At 37.6% G+C, this 22,099-nt stretch overlaps 1 protein-coding gene across 4 annotated transcripts; it reads right to left on the reverse strand.

Annotated features, from left to right (window-relative positions):
• Positions 1–850: 850 nt before the first annotated feature.
• LOC112503268 (transcription factor TGA2.2-like) lies at positions 851–11,496 on the reverse strand. Of its 4 annotated transcripts, none has more exons than XM_025107331.1 (10): positions 11,241–11,496; positions 10,532–10,669; positions 10,143–10,257; positions 9,691–9,756; positions 9,258–9,317; positions 3,944–4,021; positions 3,803–3,854; positions 1,804–2,075; positions 1,480–1,716; positions 851–1,182 (listed from the first exon to the last, which is right to left on the reverse strand). In XM_025107331.1, the coding sequence occupies exons 3-10, from the start codon at positions 10,206–10,208 to the stop codon at positions 1,036–1,038; spliced, it is 978 nt and encodes a 325-aa protein (XP_024963099.1). In that variant the 5' UTR covers positions 10,209–10,257; positions 10,532–10,669; positions 11,241–11,496; the 3' UTR covers positions 851–1,035. The 4 variants fall into 4 exon arrangements, with proteins under 4 accessions (XP_024963099.1, XP_024963098.1, XP_024963097.1 ...); XM_025107330.1 differs by having other exon boundaries at positions 10,532–10,673; XM_025107329.1 differs by having other exon boundaries at positions 10,143–10,332; positions 10,532–10,675.
• Positions 11,497–22,099: the final 10,603 nt, after the last annotated feature.

The following is a 22,099-nucleotide window of genomic DNA, read 5'->3' on the forward strand; positions in this document are numbered from 1 at the left end:
AAATTAATCTGCTTCTAAAACACAATTCACGGATGGAAATGAAATTAAAAATGATCAAGGGTTTAAATCTATTTTTACGCTTCTAATCATAACTTCTCATCTCACACGATCCTTCGCTTATATATATATATATATAGAGAGAGAGAGAGGGGGGGGGTTATGAAATGTATAGGAAAAAGAAAACTCATGTGGCAAATTCATAAAATCTTAAAAGGTTCATGACTGTTGATGCTTTAATATCCATCATAACTTACCTAGAGATTTGTAAACCCTCAAGTAAAAGCCTAAATGGTAAGGAGCCGTTTACCAAACGTTACCCGGGTAATTGCTTATCAAATCACGTTTACCTTACCAAATGAATATGACAAAGACCAAGAATCTTACCCGGTAAAAGCAAATACAAGGAACAAGAGTCTTACGCAGTAAGTGAATGTGACGACTCTTACAACGATTAGAGTTTACCGGGCAAATTGTTGCATACGATATCATTTTGATGACTAAAATCTTACCCAATAAGTAAATGATAGTATTGAAGTTAACTGATAAACGCTTACCCAGATAAACGTTTGGTAAACGACCGCTAAGCCAAATTCCAATATCTGCTTCAACTGAAATCTATTAAACAAAACCCAATTTCGTTGGGTTAAAGAAAGTTGAAAACCAATCAACCCAGAACCCAATTAGACGGACCATTAATGGGATGTAGTTGTTGCTATTGGATAATAGGAAAGCTCCTTTTTCCGTAAAATAAGAATCAACAAAGATCCATCACATACACGATATGCACGATGACGGCTTTCAAATACGCAGAGTAATATGAAACACCCTTTCAACAAACATAACAATCGAAGTCTTTCAACGTTCAATAATTACAAAAACTTATGAAAATATAACAAGCAGGGGTTAATGGGATGTTACAAGATATATTTCATAGTCAATGATTCACTTGGGCTATATATAGCTAATCGGCAACGAAAAGCAAGAAAACAGAATCGGGGTGGGTTTTCATTGATTGATAATGGGAGGATGACTCATTTAATCACGAGGACGTGCGAGCCATATGGAGCTAAGAGCTCTTAGACGTGAGAAATAGTCGCTGATAGATATTAATGCTCGAGCTGATTGCCGTGTTGTCAGTATCCGGTGCATTTGTTGCAAGGTTTGCTGCCGCAAGTTGTCCGCCTGCTACCAACACCAAACCAACCATTTCATGTTCATAGACACCCACAGATGTATGTGCCGGTGCGTTTCATGTATTTCATCCAACTAGTATACATTGACTATCCATTCCATATGACTGCAGCCATATTTTACGTCTTTAGGCCACGGCTTCAAACAAGTTGAAAGCAGCTTGTGGGAATTGAAGCCAAAACCTCATAGGGCGTATTTCCGTGTGTGTGATCATGCATACTTGCATGAGCATCTGTTAGTGTGTGTGTGTGAGAGAGAGAGAGAAAGAAAGAGCAAATTAAGTATGACCTGTCGAATGAATCCCTCTAGTGTTCCTAGTTTCCCCATTGCCATGGCCATTTGGCCCATGTAGTTGGCTACATTGCCTGATGAACCAACGGAGCCTGCTAACGTCTCAGCTAAGGACTGCTGCAAAGCATCCATTCCCTGCGACAACGCATCCTCTGCCTGCTGTGATGTTTGCTGTAAGTTATTGATGGCCAATAACTGCTGCTCAGTCAATGGCTCCAGTTGGGTTACAAGTAGCTGCAAACCCATACATAGAATCATATAGACCACCTCGCTCAAAAACTATAGGTAAATCAAATTAACAATTAACAATTAACAATTAACCTTGAGGAGTTCTGATGAACGAAATCCACCTAACCAGAGAAAACAACGTTCTGCAGGTGTTTTCCACATGCCCGATAGAATGTGGAAGACATCGGCCTTTGCAGCATCACCTTTTATTCTGAAAATATCTTCATAATGTGACACGACCCCATCAACAATAATACGAAGTTCACCATCAGCAGCATGTGAGCTAACAGCATCTCTTAGCTCACTAATTCGCCGGTTTTGCTCTTCCAGCCATCGTGCATATTCAACATGAAAAGATGAGGCTCCTGCATAGTTCTATCATCAAAATCGCTTTTCTATCTGTGATAAGAATGATAGAATACAGTTACACAAACAGAATACTCTTACTAAGTAGATGGAACACATTGATTTTAAATCTCCAAAGCAAAGGTTTAGACAGTAGCTTGCATACACTCTCACATCTGTAGCTTGCTTTCTTGTTTCTTTTTTCTTTTGCAAGTCAGTGTCTTCACAAAAACAAAGGTGTAGACCCTACCTCTATGGCATTTACTAGGTCAGATAAGTCAATCACCGTTTATAGAGACTACATATAATGGGATAAGTGCACATATTGTCACAGGCCGACAAAATCCTCAACACATGGACTACAATTACCAATGAAGGTAGATAAAATCTTCGTGGCCATATATGAAGGGCATCATCTAGTCATAAGTTAATTTATCTGATTCGCAAAAGATCCCATCTAAAATCGATGACTCCAGTCCAGTTTAGCATTCTACATTCTTTTAGATTTTTTTCTTTATTACAAGAAGTCAACATCGAATAAGAATTCACTGAATCCCTGACCAGTGATGTTGACATTGATGATTGATACTGATATTCATATAGCATTGTGGAAACACCATGGAGTCTATTGTATTGTCCACCACTCATGAATTGCTCTACCACTAACAAGCTTCGCCAAAACCAGAATAGTCACTCTAGAAATCCTCCATGTTCACAGTTTCCATCATCTCACAAGCCTGCCTATTCATAAAGCAAACAGGACCCCACTCGTCTTTGTTTCTTTCTTTCTCTTCCTCCCTTTTTGCTCCCATTTTTGCACAAGCCGCAGGTCTTCACAAAAAACATATGATCTATCCTTTGGGATAGAGGTCAGGTCTGGGTACACCACCCTCCCCAAAAAAAGAAAAAAGAAAGCCATTCTCTCAAGCATAACATACAGAATCTTCTGGTTTGGTTTGGTTTGGTTTGATTTTTCACTTCAAAATTGTGCATCTTGAACTGAAGGAGCTGTTATCTCATAGGCCATGGGACCAAGAACATCAAGATATGCTTGTAATCCTTGCTTTCAAGACAGATCTTAAATCCCCATACAGTTGGTTAACGTCCCACCTTAACCAGCTAGCCATCTCCCCTCTCTAGAAGTATCACCCCATTTATCCTCGCTTTTGTTTCCATATATTTTACATTTTTGCTAAGTAAATATCTAAAACTGTCAGCAGAAATGCATTTAAGGCTAAATACTTTTGCTTTATTCACAATCCAACCCAAGAGTTTAAGATTCACGAACTACAATGGAATTACAGAAATTTCTTGTTACATGATAATGATTGTTGCTAAGACAAAGTAAAGGTAAAACAAATAATCATATAATCAATAAAATGGCAAGATGGTAAGAAAAACTAAACCAAACCAAACAAGCCCGGGGGAGGGGAGTTTGGATGTAAGCAAAAATGACCTCTACAAAAAGAGTAGAGTGGCTATTTCTATGAAGACCCCCGGCTTGTCGCGAAGTGTGGGAGAAAACAAAAATAGAAGGAGAACATACGAAAAAGAACTTCAAAAAAAAGTTAGTGCTATAATTTGAAGCAAGTAAGGACTCTATGATGAAATCTTCTAAGTGAATGCATGAGCTATTAAAAATAAGTTACAAAGTAAAATGACAAAATCATTCAGAAATTAGAAAGTTAAATTTATTCACCTAATGTTTAAAGACAGAACAAGAAAGAAAATGGCAGCATGGTCATACCATTTCCACTGGTTGATTGAGATTGTTCTCCTGAACTTGAAATGAAGATGCCCTTTCAGCAAAGGAGTAGCATTAAGATAAGTGAATGTGTTGCTGGGAAGTCAAAAAGGATTGTATAGATAAGCATTGGTCAAACCAAACCTGCTGTCTGGCTCGCTGAAGCTCCTGCTCAAGTTGGCTCAACTTCATTCTGCTACTTTCTAGCTGTTGCACATAAGCCTAAACGACCACCATAAATAAATAAAGAAGTTCAACTCAGCAAACAATGCATCAAAATTATTAGTGAACCAAAGTAATATCTAGAACTGCTCATGATGGAACAAAGGATTCAAAATGCAACATGTTGATTTGGCACATAGTTCAATAAAAAAGTTCGACCATTGATGAAATGTCCAAAATGTCTCTTAATAAAGAAAACTTGTAGACCAAAAGTAAGGATACCAATTTCAAGTAATGGTTACTAACAGGCAAAAAGTTAAATTAGGATTGAAAATTTACCATAAAAGAAAATGTTGCATTTTATTGAAGAATGGAAAGGATTGCAATTCCTTTTCGCTGGAAGGAGTGTTCTTTAGCTCAGCGATTAACAAACACCAAAAAGTGATACTAGATCATTGACAATAATTATGCTTTTAAGAAGCTTGGAATGAACAACGTGACCTACTTCTTTGTCACTGGTTCCTAGGCAATAGAGGTTTGATGTTGCCAAGACTCAACTGGCTTATGTGATTTTTTTACTCATCAATAATTCTAGCAACTTTTTCCCCAAAACATAAGTAAAGAATGAGGGCCTTGCCTTTTCTACACTTAAGATGTCTTAATGATCAACCTACATAAAACATAGGGTCCAAAAAGTTACAAATGTTAAATTACAATGCAGTAAATGAGTAGACCCTAAATAGTGTAGATATTTTGTTCCTGAAAATGCAGGAAAAAAACAAGAGTGATTGTGTTGTGAACTCCTATAACTCCAGTTTACTCATATGGATGTTCATGTTTCATTCTACCATTATCTATATCCATCTACCTCGTGCATGCCACCCACATCTACCTTTGAGGTAATATTGGGCTAATTTATTACATAGGCATAAGTGCACCTTTCATAACCAAACTATAACCCGACTCACAATTCGATAATTGACTTCAATTCTTCACAATTACGTAAGGTCGTCAACAGAGAACTCTCTTATTGGCCAAAGAAAAGGTTAGTTCTATGCATGTCTTGTCATTAGCTCTTGTCGAAACGGTCAAACAAGCTACATTCTTACTTAGAAGAAGAATCCAATCAATCATTGATGAATAAAGAAGTTGTCGCCGTCTAACGTCCCTCACTCCCTTCGTTTTCTCTTTTGTAAGATAAGAGGAAGTGTGCCTCCTTTCCTCCTTCCTCCAATCTGTTAGTCCTAATTTCAGATATCTCACATCTCTTCCTCTTTCTTACAAAAGCAAAAACACAAAGAAAAACAAAATTAGCCCTCCCTTGTCCCTAAACTCATATCTACACCATCGTGATTATTGACCATTTAAAGATATGTTCAAGCAGCTTCATGTGCAATCATTGGAGCACCCCTGCAACTTAGGTAATACTATTAACAAAAGGACCTTTACCCAAAACAAGTACTTGAAAGGCCATGGTGTCCTATTGTTGGAACCCAGATACTCTTAATTTGCAGAAACCACAGTTTATAAATAATAGGAATGAAAACAAACAGTGTACCACGAATGATTAATCGAAATATTCAAAGTATAAATAAGAACAATGAAAAGACTTTTATTGATGAATGTAAAGAACAATCAAAAATCGTAATCTCACAATAATTAGGTATAGTATAAGTCGGCACTTTCAGGTAATTTGAACCTGAGGAGGAAGCCTCCTTATATACGCCTAGGTCTAACAACTATGCTATAAAATAGGCTTGAAATACTGAGCTGACGAGTCTGCATCCTTATCTTTGACTTCCCTTGAAAAGCGGAGCAGACTAGGTCAAGCTGCCTCAAAACAGTTAGACGCTTGCGAGAATGTATGGGCTAGCATGCACGTTCCAGAAGCTTTGCTTGTAACATACAGAAGCTCTGCATGTACTATGCAGAGGTTCTGTATATGCAGAAGCTCTGCATGTACGATGCAGAGGCTCTGGGTCTTGGAGTTGTAGCTTTGTGTCAAGCGCTTATGCTTTTTGGCGCATAAGGCTTAATGGTCCATGGGGATAGAGCTTGGGCTCTGTATGGATGGAACCTTCACTCTTGGGTAAGAGCTCTGGTTCTTGATCTTCTGCATGAGAGCTCTAAGTCCAGACCGCTTCAATAGACTAAGTCCTATTGACTATAGTAAGAAACTTCTTACTTACGCTTTCACAAGTTGGAGTCTAACAATCTCCCCCTAAGTGTAAATAAGGCAGACTCTTACTTGAATTACAAAACAGAAAGTCTAATCAAAGCCAGAGGTTAAAAGAAACCTCTGATTTCCATTCACTATCTAAAAAGGTACAATACAATTGAATGGAAATTACATCGACTTAAAAATAGAGAAAAAAAAACTTACAGAAGATAAGGTCTAAATGTTTTGAAGTCTAATGCACTTCCTAAGAAGTTCACGAAGCTCTAGCATGTTGCAAATTGACCTTAAGATGATTTTTGCTCGCTCCTTTGCTCCTGGGGAGTTGTCTCTGCTCCTGACTAGGTTATCTCTGATGTAGCGCAGAGTAGAGTTTGAATACTTGTAGTTTTGGTTATCTCGAAAAAAGATCTTTTGTTGTGCATTTCGAAATACCACTCCCACTTCTGGTTCCTCCAATACAGTCCAAGAGGGGATGCTATTGATACCCTGCAGATTTTCATTTGGTGCAGCGACAGTCAATTGATCCACTCCCAGATCTAGAGCTAGTTGAAAATCAAACTTGCATCTGAAGTCGAGTAGGTCTGTCATCGTTTGTCGTATAGCAGAGTTGGCCACAGCATATTTAAGCCCCTTATCCTTCTTGTGGTCTGTGAAGTAATACAGAGATAGAAGATCCCACGGATTCAGATTTATAAGGTCACAATCTGTGAACCTGCAAATCTGTCCGTGAGACCTCTCCACCGTATACTCATGGAAGACGACCTGGTTGTGCGCGAAGGTACGCTTCTTGATGTCGATGACTTCCTTGATCCCATCGACAAAGTGGACTGCATAGATAGGCTGTGTGTAGCGATTTAGGAACCTTTGCCTGATCTTTTGTAGAGACACCGGTCCAAAAGATCAATCTTCATCCAAAGGTCCAAGAGAATATCAGGCAGAGGTTCCTAAATCGCTACACACAGCCTATCTCTGCAGTCCACTTCGTCGATGGGATCAAGCAAGTCATCGACATCAAGAAGCGTACCTTCGCGCACAACCAGGTCGTCTTCCATGAGTATACGGTGGAGAGGTCTCACGGACAGATCTGCAGGTTCACAGATTGTGACTTTATAAATCTGAATCCGTGGGATCTTCTATCTCTGTATTACTTCACAGACCACAAGAAGGATAAGGGGCTTAAATATGTTGTGGCCAACTCTGCTATACGACAAACGATGGCAGACCTACTCGACTTCAGATGCAAGTTTGATTTTCAACTAGCTCTAGATCTAGGAGTGGATCAATTGATTGTCGATGCACCAAACGAAGATCTACAGGGCATCAATAGCATCCCCTCTTGGACTGTATTGGAGGAATCAAAAGTAGGAGTGGTATTTCGAAATGCACAACAAAAGAAGATCTTTTTTCGAGATAACCAGAACTACAAGTATTCAAACTCTACTCTGCGCTACATCAGAGATAACCTAGTCAGGAGCAGAGACAACTCCCCAGGAGCAAAGGAGCGAGCAAAAATCATCTTAAGGTCAATTCGCAACATGCTAAAGTTTCATGAACTTCTTAGGAAGTTCATTAGACTTCAAAACATTTAGACCTTATCTTTTGTAAGTTTTTTTTCTCTATCTTTAAGTCGATGTAATTTCCATTCAATCGTATTGTACCTTTTTAGATAGTGAATGTAAATTAGAGGTTCCTTTTAACCTCTGGCTTCGATTAGACTTTCTGTTTTGTAATTCAAGTAAGAGTCTGCCTTATTTACACTTAGGGGGAGATTGTTAGACCCCAACCTGTGAAAGTGTAAGTAAGAAGTTTCTTACTCTAGTCAATAGGACTTGGTCTATTGAAGCGGTCTGGACTAAAAGCTCTCATGCAGAAGATCAAGAACCAGAGCTCTTACTCATGAGTGAAGGTTCCATTCATACAGAGCCCGCGCTCTATCCCCATGGACGATCAAGCCTTATGTGCCAAAAAGCATAAGCGCTTGACACAAAGCTACAACTCCAAGACTCAGAGCCTCTGCATATGCAGAACCTCTGAATAGTACATGCAGAGCTTCTGTATGTTACAAGCAGAGCTTCTGGTCACTCTCTCCATGGAACGCGTGTGCTAGCCCAGACATTCTCGCAAGCGTCTAACTGTTTTGAGGCGGCTTAACCTAGTCTGCTCCGCTTTTCAAGGGAAGTCAAAGATAAGGATGCAGACTCGTCAGCTCAGTATTTCAAGCCTATTTTATAGCATAGTTGTTAGACCTAAGCGTATATAAGGAGGCTTCCTCCTCAGGTTCAAATTACCTGAAAGTGCCGACTTATACTATACCTAATTATTGTGAGATTACGATTTTTGATTGTTCTTTACATTCATCAATAAAAGCATTCGACATATTCAAGTCTTTTCATTGTTCTTATTTATACTTTGAATATTTCGATTAATCATTCGTGGTACACTGTTTGTTTTCATTCCTATTATTTATAAACTGTATTTTCTGCAAATTAAGAGTATCTGGGTTCCAACACCTATGAAGATAAAAATAATACTTTCATGCACAGTGACTTACATACTTGTCAGAAAGAAGAAAAGACCATTAAGCTAAGTCCTATTGTTGTCCGAAGACTTTATACATTCTCATTACTAACACCAAGTGATTATAAGCATTGCTCATGTTTCCACATTTTGTAGCAACTCAACTTAATATTAGATGCTTACACATCACAAATCTTTTCATAACTACTTATATTATACCATTAGTTGTAACTTCGTTTCTTTCAGGATACACCAAATCAAACATGTTCCAACTATATTAGCAGCTACAAATGGCTAAGCCTTGCATACTAGATCTTACATATGAAATATATCATGTTGTCATCACCTTATCCACTATCATTTGGGTGGCATTGTGTTTCTCACACCAGATCCAGTTCTATAAAGACATTAAACTACCATGTGATTGGCAATTAGTCAGATTTAGTTTTCAAAGGTCAACCTCAAGCTAATGTAAAAAGTAGCATTAAACACACTTTATATAAACCCTCTGAAGTAATGCAACCAACAACATGAAAACTTAACAAAGATTCATGATTGAAGAAGAGATGAGATGAGCACTTATCTAAGGAAAAAACTTACTTTCTTCCGCAACCGACTTTTTCTTGCAGCTTCACGATTTTGAGCAAGCCGCCGAAGTGTCTGAAGATTTATTATAATTATAATTTAACATAATATAAGATCAGATGGATAGCAACAGCGTTAAGAACTTACATAAAAAGGTCCTAATTAGCAGCTGCATTTTACTTGAAGCATGTTAAAATAATAATGTTTTCCAGATATTCGTAATGACGATAATAGGTGTTGACAAGGTAGAGCGGTGTGTTTGAAGTGTAATTTTGATAGTGAAGTCTAGAGAATAATCTAGAGTTTTGTTTTAACTTTTTTTTTTCTTCTTTCTGAAATTGGATTTTAATTTATGGAGACATAGCAATAACTTTTGAGGCATTTCAAAAGAAATACAGCAAACTATAAAAGGGACGGCAGGAAACATAAGCAGCACAAACACAAAAACCTTTTGGTCCCTCGACTTATCGCTGGCATCAGAAACCACAAGCCCATGTGATTGGCCACTATGAAACTGCATTAGAATCACAGATACCAAATATTAGCAAAACCTCCATATATGGAGTTCACTTATTCATCCTACCCCAACTAGTTTGGATTAATATTCAATGTTATTATATAAAACCAAACGAAACCAAACCAAGTGTGCCCAGTAGATCCCACTCAGAAGCAGGGGTGACGGTAGGATGTACGCAGACCTTGCCTCTCTATTCCAATGGGTAGAGAGTCTATTTCCATGTGTTGATATATAGGAATATCAATTGATATGAAAAAACTAAAATCAACTTTTGTAGTAAAAATCAAAATATAAATAATGAATCATCAGTTAAAGCTTCCTTATTTTTTATATAGAAGAATAGAACACCCTAAAGAGAACTCTCAAGTGGTTTATAGTATTACCCCCATAGCCTTGTCGTCAGTGTCCCCATCTGTAGAAGTATCAGTCCTTGGACTGAGCTCTGCCATTATGGAGTCTTGATCAAGAACAAACAGTAGAGATGTGCCAAGTCTTGCTCTGTTCCAATAGCAATGATTATACCATGGTTAATAGCTACCAAACTATATTAAAACTTTTGTGAATCATCGACTTCTGCACACACATAATTTCAGCAAATTAATTACTGAAACCAAAACCGTTTAAGAAGTAGAAGTCAAAAAAGAAACTCAGGTTCCAGGAACCCAGCGGCATCCGGTAGATCCCAACCTCCTTGGAGGTCAAGCGTTCAAGCCTCACCAAAGGTGAGAAGTGAGTAAGTTTTGCCATATTATATACTTCAAAAAATTTGTACCTTCTCCAAGTATGAAGAAGATCTAATGCCACAGCTGCAAGAAAATGGGGAATTCAAAATTTCATGCCAAAATTGTTCCAGCCCACTGGTTCGGTCTTGTGCTCCCCGTGACCAGATAACTTCTTCTGATACAGCAGTCTTCCTCTAGAAGAAAATTCAGTAAGGAGGAGCTCTCTTTAACCCCAATGTGTAATCTAAATATGAAATCCTAGTGCTAATATAGCATATATTAGTATATCTTCATCTATCTATCTTTCTGCATACCACTAGCCCTGAAAATCTTTCTTGCCCATCTTGGCATTGATGGTATTGGAATATAAATATCAACAAAATTTTGCATAATTGTCATCCATAATATTTGCTTTATGTGTAAGGACCTTTCCAACAGGTCTAATGTTCATCAAATAACAAAGAACGTTGACCACTCTATGTTACCTCAAATTAAGAAGCGTCTATTAACAAAATTTCGTCAAAAATAGAATTAAATCATACCAAAATTTGAAGCTTAAATGTCGCATGCCCCACATCTAAACTCATCGTGCATCTCCTTACCATTTTATGAACAAATTCATAGTTCAAAATTCAAAAACAACATGGTTTAACACCAAAAAGAATGAACTTCCTCACGAAAACAATTAAGCAACTCTAAACCGGAATCTTGTAGTTTGTGAGTGGGAGGGTAGAGTGATTAAGGAATTAGAGGGCTTACAGTTCAGTTTAACAGAAACCCAAATTCAAAAGGATGGAACAGAGACAACCGATGGTCGTCAGTTGATTATGAATAATCGAATCAAACAGTGATGGGGTGGTCTGCTGCTGCTTCTTTCTTCTTCGCTAGTCAGTCTACTGTAGAATTATTTCAAGCATAGGGCAGAGTAGAGAGAGAGAGAGAGAGACTGAACGATTGGGGAAGACAGAGTGGGATTTGGTTGCGAGTAGCAGCTAGAAAAGGTCCAAATGTCGCTCATTTTGACTTATGATCCCATGCGGAAATCCCTCACGGGTGCAAGCAAACCGAGTTCGATAATGCTCGGCTAAGTTTGAGTCCACTTGGAGTTCGAGTTCAAATTCAAGTTTTAATGGTTTGTTTACCCTTGATGATCCAACAACAGCAAACCGTTAGTTTTTATTTTATTTTTTAGAGACATTTATATTTTTTTTTTTATTCGATAATTATTGTTCTTCAATCCTCAACAACGTCGTTTCTCAATCGATTAACCTTAATCAATTATTTATCTCAATTAATCCTTACCAAATCAATATGTCATCTCTCTCAATTGATGTATTTTAATAGGATTTAAATGTGATAAACACCATTAATGACATATCTTCGTTTAAATAAATGTTAATTATATAATTTAGATGTAAATTTCGTAATTATGATGAATAAGTATGTGAACTTGTATAAATTTGTCTTTAAATTCAACAATACAATTTTTAGTGGGGTAAAATATACAATTTAAACAAATTCAGACGTTTATTAGCTTACAAAACAAACAGTTTTATTGATTCATATTTTAGATTCCAGCATCACCTATTATAAATTAAAAGTGAAATAGGATTTCAGACTTCAGCACTTTCTAAAAAACAAACGTCACCTAAGAGTTGTTTGGTAAAAAAGTCTGTTTTTAATGATTTTAAAACCATTTTAATGATTTTATATTTTGATCTCCCTTAACCATTTAGCGCCCAAATTTTATCAAACAATTGTATTCCATTTTGCAATGTATCATAAGATCACCTTAATCATTCTGACCACTTAATCATTCTGTACCAAACCATTCAACAACTACTAAAGTATGATAATGTTATGCTATGGCTATGATCAGGTGTAAGTTGATAAATAATTATTTTCTTTATAAAAAAACTAGTTTATAAACTAAATGATAAAATAATTTAAGAAAAAAATTAGTTATAAATATGTAAACACTTGTAATTTATAACACGTTACTTATAAAACTACTTTATTCTTAAATAAAATCAGTTTTTTCAATAAATTCAAAAAAATAAGCTAAATTATTTGTTGCTAAACATGCATAAATTCAAGTCCAAGGGATGAGTTGTTGAGGACTCCTTCAGCTATGGCTGAGTCTTGGTCAGATATCATACTTGACGTAGATGGTCATGGTATCATTGAATGTCGCTTAAGTCACAAGTCCACCATTTTTGTCTTCAACTTTATCTTTAATATTGTTGAATATTCTTTGGTGTGAGTTTGTCTTGGAAGGACCAACTTAAGTTCTAACTTGTTACAATACATGTTCAGCGATCACTGAACAAACTCAGATATACTCGATCATAGAAACTGAAACTTGAAGAATAGAACTAACTAATTTCACTAAGTAAAAGGATCATCATCAAATCACTGAGAGAGTTTGGATCAACAATCTCCCCCTATTTGATAAGGACAAAACAACATAAAGGAACTTGCTAAGTTTTTTTTTTCTGATTAACCTGGATATCCAACCCGCTATGCGAGCCGACTAATCCCAGGGCGACCACCTGCTTTGCAGATAGTCATGAGTTACCGCATTTGAACCTCTGTGGCCACAAGACGATTTTTATTCCTCCTTGGATTTGAACCTGGGACCTCCTGGTACTTTTTACCTTTGGAGTCAAGCTCAAACCAATCAGACACCACCCTTGTGGTTAAGGAACTTGCTAAGTTAAATAAAAAGGAAATAGAACTCATAAAATACTTGTCTCATTAATTGTTCTAAGGGATCTTTTCAGCACTTAGATGGAGCAAAAAAGTACTTCATTGAAATTTTATTGATATGTAAAAAGTTTACAAGTATAAGAGTGAAATTATTTAAGTTGAGAAGTACAATAGTTGAAAGATCTTCTAACATAATACAAAGATAAGAAACTCCAATGCATCTATCAGCTAAGATCATTAAATGTAATGTAGTAAAGCATTTCAGATCTTTGATCTATTCTCTTTAGCAGCTCCTTTCAAATTCTTATGTCTATAAACTGGCTAGGAAGAGTTGAGACATCAGAATAGGTAAGAAGGAAGATAAGATGGTCATCAGGTGGGAGATAAAGCTCTAAATCTCGCTAAAACCAGAGATCTCCATTCATATTTGTGAAGAAGATTCCATGTTCAGGTTTGTAGATGAGATTACCTGGTATCTGATCACCTTTGGTAAGAAGGGTTAGATTCATCATTGAGAGATCTGAAGAGTACTTTGAGAGAATATCATCGAGTGAAAACTTTGTTTGATGTTCATTTATTAGTGGTAGATTATTGTTGTCAGCATTGCATCCTCTATGATTTGTCCTCAGTTGTTAAGGAGGAACACACTACAATCTTTGAAATTCTTTCGAAGAGTTTTTTCAGCTCCCTTTCAACGATATACTTGTATTTGGACTCAGACTTATAAATGCATTGTCGAATCTCTAGCCATTCTTGACATCCATACTTATACAAGAACGATGGATAATTAGTGATCCATTCTCCATTATTCTGAAGATAGACATGTTGACCAAGATCCTTCCATCCTTTTCTCTTCCAGTGATGGTGACATTGGTGATAGTATGCCTGTTAAGGCACTTTTAACCTTTAGATTACATCATCACTATTCTTTCTCCTTCAGTGACATCTTCTTTGATTTGTCTTCTTCAGCTTCTTCAAGGATAAGGGCTTGCAAATCGATTGGATTTGCTCTTTTAAAATTTTCCTTTGGTGTGAGTATCGATGGACAAAGCCTTTGCCAGCTCAAGGCTTTTGTTCAGCAATTGACATTGACGATTCATTTTTTGCTCATCCTTAAGAACTTATTCTCTTTTAGCTTCGATAGGAAGCCAAAATCATCGCCAGAGGTACGAAAATGAATTTCTATCTGGTATCATTTAGCTTCGCCACTATCTAAGTCATCCTCTTTGATTTTTTAGCCCCTGAATGTAGACTTTGAAGGTTTAAGCTTGAAGATCTTCAAGGGATAAGGCATGAATCTTCATCTTCTTTAGCATCAGATTCTTTAGGTATATACCATGGGAGTTCTTTCCCAACTGTTGAAAGTAAGTCTGAGGTTCTGGGAGGATATTCACATAAGGGTGAAAAGGATAAGATAATGGTAGTAGGAGGAAGTGGTAAGGGGAGGAAAGGTTGAGAAGGGGGGCTTTCATCATGAAAATGAGTTCAAGAGAAAGGGGAGGTTTAGTGATACAACAAAAAGGAAAAGGTATAGGGATATATGCAGTAAGATCATAAGATACTTGTATATCCCCCACCGATGAAGAGAGGTCTTGAACCTTATCTTTTCCTACTTGTTCAACATTGGATCTCTCCTGATGAGAGGATCTCTTGGATAGAGATTCCTTTGTTGACAGATTAAGGGGCTCACTAAACAAAGAAATCATCATCATTGTTGTTATCCTCATTATCATTATTTTTATCATGCATGATGTCAACATCATCATCATCATCATCATCATCATTGGCATCATCATCATCATCATTGGCATCATCATCATCATCATCCTCTTCATCTTTACCTTTAGCTTTAGTGATTAGTGATTACTATTGCTGAGGTGGATGGTTGTGTAGCTTTGGTGATAACGACATCATCGAGTGAAGAGAGGATCTCTACATTACTTTCATTAGTGGCATTTGATTTTTCAAGAAGAACTTTCGCTTCAGATATGATCTTCTCAACTTCAGCTTCTACTTGGGTTAAGGACTATTCAATAGTTACATACTTCCCCCATGCGTTGTCATCATCATCAAGAGGGAGAGATGTACGAGCGATGAGTGTCTTTAAGTGTTTTTCTATACCTGAGAAGGATTCATCTTGGCAAATGTTGTAATCAATGACCATGTTGAGGATCATCCTGTCAAACACCCTGAATGAAGGTTCATGAGCTGGTGGATGTTGGATGGTATGAAGAATTTGCTTGAGCAGAATGCCATGTTGATTGAGCTGAGAGTGGACCTCTTTAGTGTGATGAAGGAGTTCTGAAGAGTATGTATAGCTAATGAGTTCTCAGCGAGACCAGCCTTAATCTCCAAGACTTCAACTTTTAGGGCTACGAGACTCCCTTTAGTGTTAGCTTCATGTTTGGAAAGCGACTTTTACATATTCTTTGCCTTGAATGTCATATTTTTAACCTTGGAGAGCACCATGTCCAGGGCATGAAGCATTGATTTTATGTCCTCGGCCATATAATAATCATCGGCTAAGGGAATCTCCAAAGAAGGACCTGGAGAAAGAGATATGATATTTTGAGCTGAAGAATGCTCAAGGTTAGTAATCAAGAAAGAAGCGCTAGGAGAGTTAGAATACCAGAGGTTCGTTCAGAGTTTTCCAAAAGATCAACCATGATAGTTTCGTCCTCGCTATCATGAGGATCAACATTGATTTGCTGAGAGGGCTTTAGAGAAGCACCTTTAGGTCTGTGCTAGTTGTGGCTTCAACACTTGTGGGGGACAACCACTTGTGCATTACCAGCTCGTGTCATCGAGACCAAAAGAGGAGGTGAAGAAGCAAGCATCGATGAATGAGGGGTTGTGATCTTATGTAGGAGTAGAGTTATGGACGAGCTCAAAATCATACTTTCAGTGATTTGAGTCACTATGATGGTTCTTGTGGTAGCATCCATTGATACGGAAGCAGCTGAGGAGAGGACTGCTGAAGAGCTGGTAATGGTTGCAGGTGCCTTAAAGTTGAGGCCAAATTCTATGAGCTTGGCATGTAGAAAGACCTCGCCCTATGATGTGGCGTTCCCTTTCTTGGATTTTTGGGTCCTCTTTGAAGGACTAAGGGGGGTTGAAGATCTTCTTTTGAGAGAGGGGGTTTGGATACTTATGCAGTCATTAAAAGCTCTTTCATTGATGTAGTCTCCTTTAAAAGTGAAGAAGTATGAGGTTAAGGATAAGCAATGGAGATTATACTTGGCATCAACGATAGAACGACGAGTATCGACTTATGTTCTACAATTTGGAGGTACTGAGAAGAAAAAGTGAGTTTTTTGTTGTTGAGAACAAAAAGATCTATTGATATTTTACGTTGAATAGAGTAGCGGTTTTGGGTATTTGTTGAACCTCCATGTATTATGTTTATTTCGACTCGACTCATTTATGCAGACCACATTAGTTCATAAAAAAAAAAAGAATCAGAGGCTCTCTGTTGAAGTCCGAGTCATGAACTGTTGTGTCCAGAAGTCATGGGTGTGGAGTCATCAAAGGACACATTGATGCTTTCGATGACGATCTTTGTCCTTTTGATGTAGACTCTGTAGGCCTTTGCGGTTTGAGAATATCCCAGAAAGATCYCYTCATCWGCTTTCTTGTCGAACTTGCCAAGATATTCCCTATCATTGAGTACAAAACATTTGCACCCAAAGACATGGAAATATTTGACATTTGGTCTTCTTTGATTGATGAGCTCATAGGGTATCTTCTGGTGCCTCTTGTTGATGATTGACTGATTCTGGGTGAAGCAGGCAGTGGAAATAGCTTCAGCCCAGAAGGTGATGGGTAACTCCGATGAAGCAAGCATGGTCCTTGCTGCTTCCACTAAGGTTCTGTTCCTTCGCTCCACTACTCCATTTTGTTGAGGGGTTCTTGCAGTTGAAAAGTTTTGGGAAATGCCTTCACTGATGAGATATTCATCGATTCTGGCATTTCTAAATTCAGTTCCATTATCACTTCTAACTTTGACGAGCTAGTGTTGTAGAAGGACTTGGAGCCTTTTCATCACCCCAATGAGGAGTTCAGGAACGTTTGATTTCTTCTTTACGAACTCAACCCAAGTATATATGGAGTATTCATCAACTAGTACCAATATGTACTTCTTTCTAGAGAGGCCTTGTGTAGATATGGGCCCACAGAGAACTATGTGGATCATGTCCAAGGGCTTGGTGCAGGAGGTTTCTGACTTAGTTTTATTGGAGGCCTATTTCCGTTTTCCCATCTCGTAGGCTGAGCATAGATGGTCTTTTTCGAAATTAAGATCCGGAATGCCCTTGACCAGCTTCTGTTTGGCTAGCTTCCTTAGAACATCAAAGTTTAGATGTGAGAACTTCTAATGCCATATCCAATTTTCATTGCTCTTATGGGATACAAGGCAGAGGGTATCTTGTCCCACAGAGGATTGAAAATCCAGAAGATAGAGATTCCCATCTCTCTTTGCCTTGATGATGGTTTGGCCGGGCTGTGTTTCAATGATGCAGAAACCCTTGCGAAATCTAACTTCAAGACCCTTGTCGCAGAACTGGCTTATGCTTAGTAAGTTATGCTTCAGACCTTCAACATAAGCCACTTTGCTGATGGAGATGTTTTCTTTTATGAGTGTGACGTATCCCTTGATTGTTACTGTTGCCTCCAAAAGTGACAGAGCCTCTCGATTTTTCGATGAAGGAGGACAACTGACTTTTATCACTAGTCATGTGCCTGGAGCAACCTGAATCCATATACCATGGTTGTACATGCTGGTCCTGCAAGACAAGTTAAGGGTTTTTAGGTACCCATTTCATAATGGGTGCACGTTGATTAGTCGGAGATACGACATTTCTCTTTTCATCAGCCCTCTTGGGAGTGGGCTGATTTTCATTACCCTTAGCCTTTGCAGGCTTGGGTCTGTTTTTATTTCCCTTGCCCTTAGACTTGGGCTTTTTCACATTTTCATTGGATTGAATATTATAGCGATAGACGTGTTTGGAAAATATGCAGCGGTGGGTTAACATGTGGTTCCTTAGGTTTTGTAAAAGTGTTAAACATTGACAGTTAGAATATTTTGAACATGAATGTTTAACTTTCTTTTTATTTGATGAAAATGAAGAAGTAAATGCAGGGGATGAAAATCATGTCCTAACATCGGTTGTTTTTACACACTTCCTATCTAGTTCAAAATTTTTATTTGTAGAAGGCTTGGTCTTTACTTCTTTCCTGAGGGAGGGCTGCTTTTCTTCAACTGAATGAGAAGAAAAATGGTGGTTAGAATTTTCAGAGGCAGGCCACTTCTGTTTTTGCGTGCGAGTAAACTTAATGAACTTAGAAGAAGTACTTGGGCCTTATGAGGTATCGTTAGCAGACTTTGTGTTACTCAGCTTTCTCTTTCCTTTGTCTGAAGTTTTCATAGATGCTGGAACATCAGATTTCATTGAGGGTCTAAAGTTTTGAGGCTTCTAATCCTCAATGACCTCTAATGATTCACAGATTATCTCTTCTTCAGATTCGAAGTCAAGGAAGTCTTCTGTGGATTTCTCGAAATCAAAATTATCATGGATGTTTGTGGGAGGAGTGGGTTCAGAGGTTGATGGTTCAGAATGATCTGTTGGGGGTTCCATCGCTTCTAACTTAGATGAACTTCCAATATTACATGGATGGTTCATCGATTCATCAGATGACGGTTCCTTGCTAAGATTCTCCTTTTCATCAACAACACTTGCTGATGAAATGGTATTGATGACCAGAGACTGTGGTTTAACCATAGGGTTTCCATCGTTCTCTGGTGTGGAGGCATCATTCCCTTCATCAGAATTCTTACTTGTGATGTTCTCGTACACCACATTTTCAAAATCCTGTCTTAAGAAGACAGTTTTTCCATCGACTTTAACCCTTTTGAAATTTGCTTTGGGTTTAGGGAAAAAGTTGGGTTTTTGAATGCATCCAAGTTTGAAAGTGGATTCGAGGGTGGATTTCTTTGTTTCGATGAAGGAGTCCAATTCATTGAATGCAATCCCTTGAGTGTCCTTTTGACCGTTTAGTTTTTCGTACACATTTTGGGCATCTTTATATTTCTTCATCAGAAGTTCATTGGTTTGAAGCTTCTGATGAAGAATCTCCCTTTCCTTTTGAACGAAATTTTTTAAGAGCTACTGAGTTAAGCCTCTCTGCCTCGGATTCTTTTAAGGCCCTTGCCTTCTTTTCTAAGTCCTTTGTTATTTTCTTGTTTAAATCCAGAAGTTTTTCTTCCTCTGACTTTCTAAGTGAGGCGATGTGAGTCTTTTCCTTAACTAATTCAGCTTTTTTTCCGATTAGAAGATCAGTCTCTCTTTTGTAGAAGGCGACTTATTTTTCTGCTTTTATTCTTTCAGATTTTTCAAAATTTAATTTTTCTTTGAGTTTTAAGAAATCCTCTGAAAGTTTCATTACCCTTAACTCTAGCTTAGATGGAGCAGAGTTGGTTTCATCGATAAAAGACTCACATACCTGTTTATTAGAGTCAGAGGCGGATTTTGCATTGGACGTGGCCATGAGACAGATGAGTGCCTTGTCTTCTTCATCAGACGAAGAATCAGACACCCAATTTTATTTTTCAGCCATAAGGCTTCGCTCTTTCGGATTGTATTTCTATTTGTTCTTGTAATAGTCCGCATCCTTCACCAGACGTCCTCTGCACTCTTTTGAAAAATGACCGATTTTTCCGCATCTGAAGCAGCGAAGGTCATTCTTCCTTCCGTCTCTGTCCTCTCTTTTCTCCTCTCTTCTATCTTCCCTTTCTTCTCTTCCCTCTCTTCTTTCTTCCCTCTGATAGAACTTTGACGGCTTCTTTTCATAGGGTGGCTGGTACTTCTCCCTTCTGGAGTCTCTTCGCTCAAATGGCTTTTTGATGAACTTTCTCTGGAACTGTTTTGTTATCAAGGCCAGAGACTTGGCAAAGGCGTTGAAATCATCGTCTTATTCGGATGTCTCATCTTCCGATTCTAATTCTACTACCAGTGCCTTTTTGCCTTTTCTCGTGTGGCCTTTGGTGGAGGCCCTTGAAACGTCCTTTTCTTCTGCAGCAAGAGCAAGGGGTCCACCGATGGATATTTTTCTCTTCATAATATCATTCTCTTATGTAGCAAGTGTTCCATAGATGTCATGAAGTGACCAGCTGTCTAAGTCCTGAGTTGCTTGAAGAGACATCAACAGCTGAGTCCACTCATCGCCGAGACTTTTAAGGAATACCACATTAGAATATTTTGAACATGAATGTTTAACTTTCTTTGTTTTTGGTTAAGAAACAAAAATCCACAAAAGAGATATTAGGGTTTTTAAGTTTTAGAACAATAAAACTTCTTTTAAATAATCCACAAATGAGATATTAGGGTTTTTTAAATAGAATAGTGTTTTTGAAACTAGATTATAACCATGAATAAGAATGTGTTATTAATCTGTCTGTTTGTGTTTTAAGAGAACAAGGTTCTTAAAATCTTAAAAATTTGTTTCATTAGAAGGAGGAGAACAGTTCAAAAATGTAAATAAGTTTATCAATCTTAGAGTTCTTTGCAAGAAGGTTGAAGGATTTGAGTGTTCTTGAGAGTTCTTGCTTGCAAAGTTTTTTTGGCAGAGGTTCGTCAAATATTTTTGTAAGCGTAAAGAAAATGTGAGGGAAGAGATTCCATATTTATAGGTAGGAGGAGAGAGAAAATAAATATAAGAGAGGAAAATACAACGGTTGAGGGAATGCCATGTTGAGAAATGGCACGTTCTCATCCATGATTGGATGGAAGTTAAAGCAGGTCGCATGTGTCAAACCTTTTTGCGCATCTCAAAACGATTCTTATTGGCAACATAGAATGTCGTCATTAAGATGGTTCATTAACTTTTCTTTTAACACGAAAAGGTTTTAAGAAATTTCAAGAGTCACATCCAGTGATAAGACAATCACCGAATAAAAATCTTTTAAAACATTTTGATCACTGAAGAAGAGTGATGGTTTTGTTTTAAGAAGTGAAAATAACATAGAAGAATATTTTCATAAAAAAGCTTCAGTGTCATTGATAAAAGAATCACTGAAACTGATATTTAAAAGCATTTCAGTCACTGAAGATATAAAGGTTCAGTGATTATTTTGATTTTAAGAAAAGACAGGTATGAAAGAGATATACTTACTTAAGAAGATATGTACAGCGATAGTAAGAATCACAGAAACAAACTTTTAAAACGTTTTGATCACTGAAGAAGGAAAACTTCAGTGATGGTTTTGTTTTAAGTTTTAAGAAAAAGAACAAGTATACATACCTTAGAGAGAATAGATACATTCACTCAAGAGTTTAGTGATAGAGATAGAGCACTGAATCATTTCACTTACTGATTGATGCGTACAGCTGAAGAAAATTATTCTTCAGCATTTAACATTCCCAGTTCACTGATCAAGATGTTAAATCTTGTGTCATCAAGTGCCTTGGTGAAAAGGTCAGCGAGCTGGTAATCAGTTGGAACAAAGTGAAGTTCAATATCACCATTCATAACATGATCTCTGATAAAATGATATTTGATCTTTATATGTTTGTTCTTGGAGTGAAGTACAGGATTGTTTGCAATTGCAATAACACTAGTGCTATCATAATAAATAGGAATCTTCGAGAACTTGAGATCGTAGTCGTTCAACTGGTTTTTCATCCAAAGGACTTGGGCACAACAACTTCCAGCGGCTACGTATTCAGCTTAAGAAGTTGATATGGACACTGAGTTTTGCTTCTTACTTGTCCAGCTCACCAACTTTCCATCTAGAAGCTGACAGCCTACAGTGTGTTTTTCCTATCGATCTTGCAACCTGCAAAATCACTATCTGAATAACCTATTAGGTCAAAATCTGAACCCTTAGGGTACCACAGACTCAAGTTAGGAGTTCC

The sequence above is a fragment of the Cynara cardunculus genome, unplaced genomic scaffold (assembly GCF_001531365.2).
Source record: "Cynara cardunculus var. scolymus isolate 2C unplaced genomic scaffold, CcrdV1 Un_Scaffold_2789, whole genome shotgun sequence".
In the NCBI taxonomy this organism is placed as follows: domain Eukaryota; kingdom Viridiplantae; phylum Streptophyta; class Magnoliopsida; order Asterales; family Asteraceae; genus Cynara; species Cynara cardunculus.

What these genes read in the sequence shown, in the direction of transcription:
- LOC112503268 (XM_025107332.1), bottom strand. Translation starts at nt 10,208, where the DNA reads ATGGCAGAGCTCAGTCCAAGGACTGATACTTCTACAGATGGGGACACT. An exon ending in TTCAGCGAGCCAGACAGCAG is followed by an intron (nt 3,855 to 3,943) that starts GTTTGGTTTGAC and finishes CTTTGCTGAAAG; the next exon opens with GGCATCTTCATTTCAAGTTC. An exon ending in TAGAGGGATTCATTCGACAG is followed by an intron (nt 1,183 to 1,479) that starts GTCATACTTAAT and finishes TGTTGGTAGCAG; the next exon opens with GCGGACAACTTGCGGCAGCA.